Genomic DNA, 12,759 nt, shown 5'->3' with positions numbered 1-12,759 from the left:
AGGCAGGATTTACTTGGCCTTCATGGTCCTGTCGTCCGCATTTGACCGGGGGAATAGAAGCAAACTATGGGGGACCCTTTTGTGTATGGGAGTAGACAATAACATTGTCCTTTTCTTGCAGGAGCTCCATAGGGACACAAAAGCGACGGTTTACTATACTAACGATGGCGAAGTGACCTGTCAGTTTCCAATACAGAGAGGGGTACTACCAGGATGTATATTGTCCCCTTTTTCATTTAACTTATATATTAATAATTTAGTGAAGGACTTGACAGCCACACATGCGGATGTTCCCCTAGGTGGGCTGGCGTGGCCTGCCTGTATTACTGTATGCGGATAACGCGGGCCTTATGGCCGTGACCACAAGACCAGGACCTGTTAGTAAATAATTCCAAGTCATATGTGATGCAGATAGGCCACAGTTCAACCAGATCCTTCCATTTTTAGGTAGGGACCGTCCCTGTCCCCAAGACCAGTGTTGTCTCCTATTTAGGAGTTATGCTGGATGCTAAGTTAAACTGAAGGGGGAGGGGGAATCCTACACGCAAACGCAGCCATTTTTAATTTTGCTTCCCGTCTGGGCAAAAAAATATATATGTGCCTTTTTGCAGATTTATAGATCTAGGTGTGCACTCCAGGTGGTGAGATCTGGGGTTATGCCGCCCATGAGGAGCTTCAAATAGTGGAAAACAGGTTCTTGAGATTACTGTTATACGTTCCACAGGGTACTGCTACTTTTGTTGTTCACAAAGAATTGGGTGTGCCCTATCTGACAGACTCGTTGTCTTTCCACCCTTTATTTTATTGGCTTAAAGTTTGGTTAAGCAACGGAACTGCCCTAAATAAAGAGATACCAAGGGACTGTCTTGGCCTAGATGGTGCTCATCACATACCCTAGTTCAACTATATACGGGAAGGATTTAGGAAATTAGGTAGACCAGATCTCTTTTGCACCCCTTATCATTAGCTGGAAAGACCTGACTTGGGCAAAGTCGTCCTTTTTTAGATTGCGGGCGATGGAAGGGGAAGAATGCGAGTCAAGGAAACCCAGTGTACGTAGATACATCCTTCTGAAAATGGCTCCTTCTACGGAACCTTACCTTTTAGGGCTCCCCAGTTTACATGACCGTTTTTTATTGACCAGATTTTGCCTTGATTTATTCCATCTGCTTCTTGCTCGCCCAAGAGGGATTATGAAAGGCGAGATCCTGCTGCCCTGTGACGGTACGTCTCCACAGGTCATGCTCCATTTTTTAATGTTCTGTAGCAATTATGAGGTGACTAGGAAGACCTTTTTAATCCCTACTTTAAAACATGCCAATTTTAAACAAGTGCGACCTGCTTTTACTTTTTAATCAATGCTATCAGGGAGCACTGTATGGTAGGTTCTTAGCTTTTTAAAGGCTGCATTAAGGCTCAGAGCGACCTTTTAATTAGTCAGTGAAGCTGCAACCTTGGCAACTTGAGACTTCATAGACAAGTTGGAATATAGCCAGAAGCCCAGACTCTTTAACATGTTGACCACTTCAGTGAGTGGGCCCAAAGCAGAAGGCCAGTGTTGGGGACGCCAGTGCTGAGGATTCTTGCCCAGTATCAGAACCTCAAACTTGTCTCCATTTAATATCAGGGAGTTGGCATTTATCCAGATGTAGATGTGGCTAAGTCAGGATTTAGGATCTTCTGGGCTGGCTTCTTGCTCTGACGACAGAGAGAAAATAATCTGGGTGTCGTTGGCGAATGGCAAAGGGTTCAGCTTTCCACTAAATCGGCCAGAGGGCTGACATAAATGTTAAAAAGCACAGGACTGGGGCGTGGCCAAGATGGCGACCGGGACGGAGGTGTAATTGCGGAGCTCCTCGCCCTAATCCCCTGTAACCCCCCACAATAGCCCTGCAATAGCTGATTTGGCCCCCCTCACACCCTGCACGAAGCGGCGCGGACACGTAGCCCCGGAGTGCGGACCAAAAGCGGTGAAACCGCACTCGCCCGCCGCCATCGACGGCAGGAGCCGGAGCAAGCCGGGGAACGGGCCTGGTGTGGGTCGGGCCTGCTGCCATCCCGAGGCCGACCGCCCCGCCCGGATGAGTCGCAACTGCTGACCGGGACGAGCCTTCGACGTCGGGGGCCCCCCCCCCGAGGCACTGAGGGGCCGCCTGGAGGGAGTCTTCGCCTCGCGCCTGGGGTGCTCCGCGACCCGGACAGGTCTCAAATTTAGCCCCCGGCTTGGGCCTACACGCATTCCGGAGCCGGCGGAGGAGGGCCACGGCGGACCCGGACTGGACTTACCCATACTGCCGAGTCATTGAAGTATTGGGAGCCGGCGCGGGGCCACCGCTATCCCCAGCACCACGGAGGGGTCGCAGAGACAAGGGCCTGAACTCGCGCACCCGAGGCGGACTGCGGCCCGGGCGCACTATACTCTGGACCCCGGCTTGGGCCTGCACTGCAGCGGAGACCGGCCGGTGAGCAGCAAGAAGGGAGCTTTGTGAACAGGCGCTGGAGCTGCGCGCTTCGGCTAGTCGAGCACGACTGGACTCGCATTGGCCCTAATTTAGTAAGAACTCCTGAAATTGCGCGGCGCCCCACATCGTAGCGCCAACTCGAGGCCCCGGCTTGGGCCTATAAGACGCGGCCACAGGTGAGGCGGAGGCCTAGAAAAGGAGGACCCACGTTCACGTCACTGCCTGGGGCATCTGGGGGCCGGCCCGGGCTGAAGTGACAGGACCCCAACCCGGCCAAGTGGGGCCCACTACGAGAGGCCTAAAGACCACCTGAAAACGCAGAAAGATTGCTGCACAGCGACTACATACTCTGAGGTGAGGAGTGGGGGAGCTCGGCGGCCTGGTGATCGTGCCCCCGGCGGGAGGGGAGTAGACACCTGTTCATTGCTGGACCCCCCCTCCACACCCACTGGGGACTGCTTGAGGGGACTGGACGGGCAGTGAAAGGACCCAGGAAGCGCCAAAAGAACATACCACAGAGTCCCGTAGCTGGCCCCGGCGGTGGTGCCTCACCCCGGCTTGCGCTGCTACCTGGTGCTCGGGGGGTACGAATCGAGCCTTCGAGGCACATTGCCAGGGTGGACTAGAGACTGTTGAAATCTAAGCGACCCCCATGGGTCAAGGTCTTGAGGCCCGTATTTGATGTCATACGCCTCATCTGCTGATAGCAAAGGTGAGCTGCGGAACGCCCGCGAATGCGACCCGATACCACCTTGACCAACGACACTGGGCCCTATCAACAACGCGGGGCACAAAACCGCAGCTATCTCGACAAGAGCTGGGGACACTACGCCCGTCAACTGCACTAACCTGGCGACCTAGCAGGGCATCATTAGGAACACTTGCGGCCGCGGGACCGAGGGGGTGTCAGGAGCGCCAGCTGATAGACCTCCCTGACGGCGAACGGAAGTGTAAATTGGACTGCACCACCTAGACGGACCGACCACGGCACAATGTCCAATGCTACTCGCAGGGGGGTTCGACCGATTAATGAACTACTCATGAAGACATCCACAAAAGGCGAGAAATCCCAAACGCCTACGTCACCATCAACATCGGCGGCTACTCAAAACAAGTACACTGATGAAGCCCCTATCACGAAGTCGTTTCTGGAAACCCTATTCAAAACGCTGCGTGATGACTTCCAGACTTTAAAGCAGGAACTGGTGAGTGAACAGAGGGAACTGCGCCGGGACCTAGATGGATTGGGGGAAAGGGTGGTGGCGGTGGAAGATTCTAACCACGCACGCTGTGACGATCTGGAGCACCTTCAACAGGAAGTCCTCCGCCTTTGGGAACAGCAGGTGGACCTCCAAGCTCACACGGAGGACCTCGAAAACCGCTCTTGGCGGAACAACATACGGATTAGAGGGGTACCATCGAAAACGGAGGGGAATAGCGTCACGGTGTATCTCGAGGACCTATTCCGTGAGATCCTCAAGGAACCTGCTGACTTTCCCATCCGCATCGACCGGGCGCACCGAGTGGGATTGCCCCACCGTGCTCCGGCCCCCCCTCCGGACATCTTAGCGTTCCTCCCGGACTTTCCCTTGAAAGAAAGAATACTAAGGGAAGCACGTAGAGCACAACCCCTTCGCTTCCGAGACTGCCCTGTTGAACTTTTCCAGGACCTCTCAGCTATAACGCTTCAGAAGTGCAAGGATTTCAAAGCAGTCACCACGTTTCTGAGGGAAAAAGGGGTGCCCTATTCCTGGGGCCACCCGTTCCGCCTGATCTTCAAATGGGAGGGAACCCTGCGTCAGCTCCGGTCGCTTCAGGATACCCGTGCCCTACTGGGCCTTGAGCTGCCAGACGACGCATCAGAGGGGAACCCTTCCCCGGGGTCCTCCCAAGCTAACTGGACGCAACCCTCTAGAGACGGTTGGCAACAGGTACGGAGACGCCGCACACCTACAACTCGCCTCCGCCCGGACCTGGGGACGATCACCAAAGAACACACCGCAGCCATCGAAGCAGTAGTTAAGGACACCGCTATGAAATCCTGAACCTGTTCCAGCCAGGGGACCATACTTAATGCAATATTTCAAAGTGGGGGGGGGCGGGGGGCCACATGAGTCGCCACTGCCACAGTCTCCTTTACCTTCTAAACCTACAGGCCTGAACTGACTCTGGATAGGCCTGGGACTATGACCTTTGTTTGGGAACCACAGGTTGGGGTTAGGGTGGAAGAGGGAGGGGGGTGTTGTTGGGCGGATGGGGCAGGGGCAGTTCTGGGTAGGTGGGAGGAGGGACAGGGGATTGACTGGGGAGTTGTTAGGGACCGGGGTGGGGAGCAGTATCGCGTGGGGGACAAGGTGGGAGTGAGGGAGGGGACCAGTATGCCGAGGGACATCAACAGATCTCATGTGCTGACCATTGCTTGCTATACGCGACAACGGGTTGTGTTGCCACGCTTTGTCAAACTCGTGTTACTCCATGATGACTGATACACTTAAGGTGGTGTCTCTCAATGTAAAAGGCCTCAACAATCCGATAAAAAGAAGGGCTGTCATTTCATACCTGGAGCATTCAGGGGCAGACGTCTGCTTATTGCAGGAGACTCACCTCTTACCTAAAGACTGGCACAGGATGCGCTCCCGGGCCTTCCCTCAGCAATTTTTTTCTTCACTTCCAACTAAAAAAGCAGGGGTGGCCATTCTCGTTTCCCGGCGTTTCCGGGGCCGGGTGGGGGTCAAGGTGCGAGAAATTAAAGGACGCCTCCTAGCCTAGCATAGGGAATGGAACACTGACGATCGGCTCCATCTACGGTCCAAACACAGGCCAGGAACCATTTTTAAAAAACGCACTCTCGGAAGCATTACAGCCACCTAACTCTCAGCTGCTCATTGGGGGGGACCTCAACTTAGTCATGGACACGGACAAAGACAGATCTGGGCACCGTTATGGGGAGACGGGAGCGCTATCTGATGCGGGCGGGTCGTGGCTGCAGGAGAGGGGTCTGCTGGATTTCTGGAGGGCGGTACACCCCATCAGAGCGCACTTCACCTTCTACTCACATGTGCACCGCACATACGCGCGTTTAGATCACTTCTTAGGTTCCTCAGAATTACTCACCCGCATCACTGATGTTTCCATTGTCCCAGCGGCCCTCTCTGACCACGACGCGGTAGAACTGACGCTCAACATGCCCCAAACCTCACGCACCCCGGGTTCGTGGCGGCCTAATGAGACCCTATTGCAGAGACCGGCCGTTACTAAACAAATCCATACATGCATCTCGGATTACCTCGCAACTAACGATAACTCCGCAACTTCGGTATCAGCCCTCTGGGGAGCCCTGAAAGCTGTAGTCAGGGGGGAATTGATCGCAATTGCAGCTGCAGACGCCAAAATCCGCAAAGAAAAGAGAGATTACCTCACGGCACAGGTAGCTGAATTAGAAAGGGTTCACAGCCGCACCTGTGCTCCGCGAATCTGGCGACGGCTGAAGGCCGCTAGGGCCCAACTGGCCAGCCTTGACACTGACAGAGCGGAATTCGCCGCCCTCCGACTCCGCCATACATATTATGTAGGAGGCAACCGCACCGGGCGCCTTCTAGCCAGTGCCCTAAAAGCCAAGACTCAATGCTCGAAAATCACCACCCTCCTGGACGACTCCAGAGAGGCCCTTACCGAAGAGACACAGGTTGCAGACGCCTTTCGCGCGTTTTACGCTTCCCTATACAGCGAGGATAAGGTATTGCCTACCGACATCGACGCATATTTGCAGTGTCACACCGCTGTCTCAACCGAACGCAGAGGCCTTAGATGCTCCTATCCGCCTGGACGAGGTCCTGGCCGCTATCTCCCGCCTGCGCCCGCTTAAATCGCCGGGACCTGATGGCTTTTCATCGGGCTTTTATAAACTCTTTGGCCAGATACTAGCACCGGTACTCATGAGATTATTTAACTCGTTCGAGGGCCCGAGCTCCATACCCCCGGATATGCTTGCAGCAGAGATAGTAGTGCTGCCTAAGCCGGGCAAAAGCCCAACACATTGCTCCGCGTTCCGCCCCATCTCGCTACTTAATTTAGATTTGAAACTGTTCACAGGGGTACTAGCGGCCCGTCTGGGCCCTTGCCTACCAGGAATCCTTGAACCGGATCAATGGGGCTTCGTCCCGAACCGCCAATGCAGCGATAATACTAAAAGGCTACTGCATCTCGTGGATAAGACTAACTTCCAAAACTCAGACTCGGCGCTGTTGGCTATCAATGCAGAGAAAGCGTTTGACAGAGTCGACTGGACTTACTTGCAGAAGGTCCTACAGCGTTACCAGTTAGGCGATCGCTTTCAAGCCTGGATCGCAAGCTGCTACTACCACCCTCAAGCTCGGGTCCGGCTAGGAGGCCTTAAATCGGACCCCTTCGTGATACAGCGAGGCACACGTCAGGGGTGCCCTCTTTCACCCCTCCTATTCGCCTTATACGTGGAGCCTCTTGCGCAGAAAATCCGAGACAACCCTCGCATCTGCGGTATCACCTTCGGCAATGAACCTCACGTGGTGGGGCTTTGTGCCGACGACATCATCGCTGCTCTCGACCGACCATCCCACTCTATACCTGCTTTCCTGGAGGAACTGGAGAGCTTTGGGGCGGTGTCTGGCTTCAAAATCAACCGGGTGAAATCCTTCATTTTGCCTCTGGGTAGCAATGCCCACCTTCGCACTCTGGCGCCTGACTTTGGCTGCGGTTTACAAACGTCCGCACAGCTCCCATACCTGGGAATTACTCTCACCTCCTCTACGGACTCGACACTGTCCCTTAACTATAAAACGCTCGCCTCTCAGATTCGAGCTGATCTCGCACGTTGGTCGAAACAACCGCTCTCCTTGCTGGGCCGCATAGCGGCGGTGAAGATGTCAGCCCTACCTGAGATTTTGTATGTCTTCCGGACTCTCCCGGCCCTGCCGCCGCCTGGCGCACTTGCCGATCTGCAAACCGCTTTCCATCAGTTCATTTGGGAAAAGAAACGCGCGCGGCTGCATAAACAAGTGGCGCACAGAGGTGTGGGGACGAAGGTGGTCTCGGAATCCCCAACCTCTTGCAATATTTTCAAGCCTCACAACTCCACTACTTGGTGGAATGGTATAGGCCAGAGTCCGAGAAGAGATGGCTATTTCAGGATAGGGCAATGGCCCGGACGTCACTATGGAAGGTCCCATTCCTTGCTCGCCAACACAGACCACGATATCTTCTCCGATCCCCGATCACGCGCACCATTATGAGGACTTGGGACAGGGTGGCAGTCAGGAGAGGCCTAACTACTTTCCCCTCCCCACTCACCCCGATCCTAGATAATCCGTAATTCCCACCGGGTGCTGACCCCCGTGCCTTTCCACAATGGCGTGGTACGGATTGCCGTTCTGCCGGCCATTTCTTTGACTTAGAGGTCTTTCTCCCCCTCACCGATATCGTACAAGGCTATGGAGTGACCAAGCCTCACATGTTCCAGTACTTCCAACTCCGCCACTGGCTTTTGAGCCCGGAATGCGCTCCTCTGGTTAGTCGGCGAATGACACCATTCGAGAAGTGGCTGGTAACGAAAGATTCAGATCGGCACCTTATCTCAGACCTGTATAAGCTGCTGTCACCCGCAGCTGACCCAGGTAAGACGGGGGGACAGAAACGCTGGGAAACGGAACTCGGCAGGACATTGTTGCCCAAGGAATGGGGGTTTGTATACTACAGAGCTGCACACACCACTCATAATACTAGTGCCAGAGAAGCGGCGGTGAAATTGGCCATATACTGGCACCTTACCCCGGTCAGACTCAATCAAAGCAATCCACTTCGAAGTGCGCTGTGTTGGAGGGGCTGCGGTGAAAGGGGTACTTTGACCCATCTCCTGTGGGACTGCCGCGCACTTCAGGGATACTGGAAGGCGGTTCTAGATGATATCGATTCCACCTTTGAAACTGAAATTCCACGCTTCCCTGCATACACAATCTTGGGTCTACCCAACGCGCTTACATTTCCTCTGAGGTCCCCTCGCGGTAAACAGATGGGCATTGCCATGCAAGCAGCGTCACAACATATCCTATCACTCTGGGGATCAACCACCACACCCACTCACACTGGATGGCTGCATAAACTATGGTTCACGTTGGGCATGAAACGTATTCACGCCACGCTTACACACACAGCAGACTCATTTCAGAAGGTTTGGCAGCCGCTTTTGTCTCTCATGTCCAAAGAATTTCACGAAATCACATGCCCAAAATATCTTCGCATTCTACGGCTCACAGGACCACCACAAAATCCTCCATAAACTCAAATGCCCTGAAACATACAGCTCTGAACATGTCATAACAGAGGTTCCAGACAAACGGCATACTGGTCAGGGGGGGGAGGGAGGGGATGTTGGGAAGGGGGAGGGGGGTTTGGTTCTTCTTCTTGTTCTGGTCAGTTGACTTTATTGCATGGCACCTTAACCACAGCATCGGCATTGCATATCTGTGTCGGCATATTTTTCTTGCTTACTTGAAGACCTTTAGAGAAGACGTGCCTGTCTGTCTCGCTCGCTATATATGCCTGCTGCAAACCTACTGTTTTGTGTTGCCTATTTTCGCTCTCAAAACCAATAAAACAAATTTGAAATTAAAAAGCATAGGACTAAGGGCAGGTCCCTGTGGAGCACTCCTGGTAAGTGAGTGTGTATATCTGGTGATCTCTTATGCTGCACAAGAAGATCTTGATCTTTGGTGGTCAGCCATCTGTGTGGGCCAGTCTGTGGTGGCCCGATAGGCTGGGGACCTTACCTACTCCAACAGACTCCGTTACAAATCATAGAGTATTGATCGATGGAAACCCATCGTACGACCTGCAGGTATAAATAAAATAAATAAATAAATAAACAGGACAGTCTCAACCTGTTTTTGGATAATCAAATACCTTAGGAATGTGTTTCCTTTTATTCCACTTCCTGCACGAAAACAAATGGCACTTATTATATCCAGGTTATATTACTGTAATGCTCTCTACCTGGATATTAATAACACTGTACTTGCTAAACTGCAGCTGGTTCTGAACGCTGCAGCCAGATTAATTCTTGATATCCCCAAACATCAATAAGTTTCTGAGGGGATTCGGAAACTTCACTGGCTATCCATAAACAAACAAATTACCTTTAAGGTTCTTTGTATGGTTCACAAAGCCCTGCACAACATTGGTCCTGAAGAACTCAGGAATTTCTTTCAACGTTACATTCCCTCTAGACCTCTGCGATCCTTGGGCAGAAATCTTCTAATAGTTCCTAAGCATAGACAATCGAGTTGGGGAGGTAGAGCCTTTTCGGTGGTTGCATCCAAGCTGTGGAACTCTCTTCCTTATTCTGTCTCCAGTCTTAAGTCTCACGCTTCAGTTCGCAAGGCCTTGTAAACCTGGCTTTTTACTCTTTAATGGGTAGTCATCTGAATCTTTCCTTGATCTTTCTTCCCTTCCTAAGACTAACTGCTATTAGCTCCTTGACACATTAGCTTCCAGATTCCCTCACAAGCAAGGACTGTCATAAAGAACATGAATAAGGTGGTATTCTTCTACTAGCTTGTCGTATTTTGTAAGCCATCTCTACATTAATAGGTCACAAAGTTATGAGAATATGCTTGAACCTACTGAGTATTGCATAGATCAGATCTCCACTGATAGAAATCTACGGGCTTCTGGTGTTGGAAAGAATTAAAGTCAGAGATTTTTGCAGTGTATAGAAAGTTACTGGAGAACGTGTTCAGGGACCCACAGAAACAGGGGCCCTATTATGACCCTTACAGGGCCATATGGCCATCTGCTGCTCACCTGATACCACGGAGAGTATTCAGATGGTTGAAATATGGTGGGAACATCCCTCAAGTCCAGGGACCTAGGTTATGGAATACTCTGAATCCAAGCCTGAGGTCAGAGCCTAAATACATTGGTTTCAGAAAGAACCGGTAAACTGAACATCCTTGTTCGCCTAAACTGAATTCAGTAGTCAAGTGTGATGCAACTAATTTAATCAGATTGGCATCTCCCTATCACTGACTGAACTCATAACTTAACACTAATCCATGAGTACCCCTTTCTGTTTCTAACACTTCAAAATAATAACCAAACTCCTTCATATATACATATATCCAGTACCGTCTGCATCTTTAGCTTCAATATCAACTTTAATAATTACCATTAGTTGAAAAATGTGTTTTGTTTCGACCTTTTGTGATGAGTGGGAATTATCATTTATCAGTGTGGATTCCAATGTATTTGGCAATGTCCATTGCATGGTTTGCATTTTGTTACTGATACCCCTGTGATAGAGATATCCAAGATGATGATGTAAGTTGTTAACTCAGAAATAAAAAAAAAGAGGTAAGGATTTGAACCTGTATAATAAAGAGTTATAGTAACCTGTAATAATTCAACCCCAAATCAAGTCTTGGTATTTTGTTTTAATTGTTTTGCAGGGCATCCTTCGTGTTTGGATATGTCTTCAGAACTTGTGTCTGTTATTAAAAAGTATCCTTGGCAATGTATGGAATGTAAAACGTGCATCATATGTGGCCACCCTCATCATGAAGAAGAGATGATGTTCTGCGACAAGTGTGACCGTGGTTATCACACTTTCTGCGTGGGCCTTGGTGCTATTCCCTCAGGTACAGGCTTCTCTACTTTTAAACCTTTCTCACTAGCATTCAAAAGTGACGTTTGGCTGCTGGTCCAATGGCTTGTTATTGTAATTGTAAATGGTATTTATATAGCACTTACTACCCTAAAGAGGTGTAGAAGCACTTTTCTGCAAGTAACACGCCTCCCTGGAACCCCATATTAGATGTTAATATTTAGTAGATTAGTAAAAGTTTTTTTTTTCCATTAGTTGTGTTAGGTTTGTGTTCTTGAAATTCTCATGTGAAAATAGAGTTTAGAGTAGGGATAGGATGGTTGGGATGGATGGATTTGAAAGGGAAAGTAGTAAGGAAGTGAAAATTTGAGAAGGATATTGGGGTTCATAGAAGTCAGAAGGGTTTGGGATCAGTCGGCGAAAGGAGGAATGGGACAAAGATTGAAAAGATGTAGCAAAAACAAATTATTTCTTCAGGTCAGGGTGTGTTATGTCTTGTTATTCCATAACGTGCATGCCATATTTGCTTGCTCCCACATGGCCAACACCTTTGGCCTAAAATTCAGTAAAGTTTGTTTATAAAAAAATATATACTGTTGAATTTACGCATTCTCCGTAGATTTTTGTATTAGGCGGCATAGGTTATGGAATGTTGACTTTCCTTGCGCAATATACGGCATGTGTCCTCAAATTGCTTTTATTCTGAAATAAGAACAGTGAGGGCCATCCTTGTATCCAAATTAACATATAAATTAAGAGCCGCCTTTCTAATATATAGAGACCATGGGTTGGTGAAAAGCACTTGAAGAACCCTTAAGGTATCTGTTTTGGCTTGTTCTATGGCGTAGTAATTCTTGAGCAAGGTGGCCTTACTTTCAAAATCTTGCCCAAGCAGGCCAAACTTCAAGCGAAGTAGCGAGCAACAAGTATATTTTGCAAGGTGGAACAGCTTCCTAAAGGCATCACACTGAGACTCATCCAGGATTGAAGTGAATGCCCCTGAGGAAGCATGTTGACCGTAGGAAAGGGTGGGTAGCAAATTCACCTGCGTAACTCCCAAATGGCCTCAGCTGAAGGGAGCGCAATTTAATCATATTTTCTACTACGTTTCGTACTTTGTCAGAGGGGATGTTATTTTAAAAGTTGGTCAGGACTATACAGTGTTTTGCATCTAAATCCAATATAACCATTTGGTAATAGGATTGTTAGCAAACATCGTTATTTTCTCTACTTTCAAACTGCATGATATATACGTACACAGCCCACCCGTAGCCCTTCCACTTAGACCACCTACCGCTGGGGTGTGATACGTCCTGTAACCGTTCATATGGGATGCATCCTTAGACCATGTTTATTGAAAACATAAGACCTCGAATTGAAGAGTAAAGACCCACCACAATTTGTTACTTAACTTGGAAGAAATACCCACAATATTGCATGAAACGATGTTGCAGAGAGATGATTTACCACCATCTAAGAAGTTGGTAGGGGTTATTATCCCGGGTGGTTCCTCAGATGTGTTACTATGTAAATGGAAATTATTTATACAACCCTTGGGATCTGTTAAAACTACTGATTTCAAATCTGTTGTCCTCATCATTGTAACTTTTGCCGGTGGGAGTGGGAGGGGGATCAACCTTTCCTGCCTGAGCCAGTCCACGGTTA

At 50.0% G+C, this 12,759-nt stretch overlaps 1 protein-coding gene across 2 annotated transcripts in view; it reads left to right on the top strand.

The window, feature by feature from the left end:
• PHF10 (PHD finger protein 10) overlaps nt 1–12,759 on the top strand; it is an 821,853-nt gene that overhangs the window by 757,039 nt on the left and 52,055 nt on the right. For both annotated transcript variants that reach the window (XM_078648727.1, XM_078648728.1), the window contains one exon: nt 10,940–11,128. In XM_078648727.1, the coding sequence (XP_078504853.1) occupies nt 10,940–11,128 (189 nt within the window). The remainder of the gene's footprint in view (nt 1–10,939; nt 11,129–12,759) is intronic.

Source organism: Lissotriton helveticus, chromosome 6 (assembly GCF_964261635.1).
Source record: "Lissotriton helveticus chromosome 6, aLisHel1.1, whole genome shotgun sequence".
Classification (NCBI taxonomy): domain Eukaryota; kingdom Metazoa; phylum Chordata; class Amphibia; order Caudata; family Salamandridae; genus Lissotriton; species Lissotriton helveticus.
This window is presented reverse-complemented; position numbering and strand designations above follow the sequence as displayed.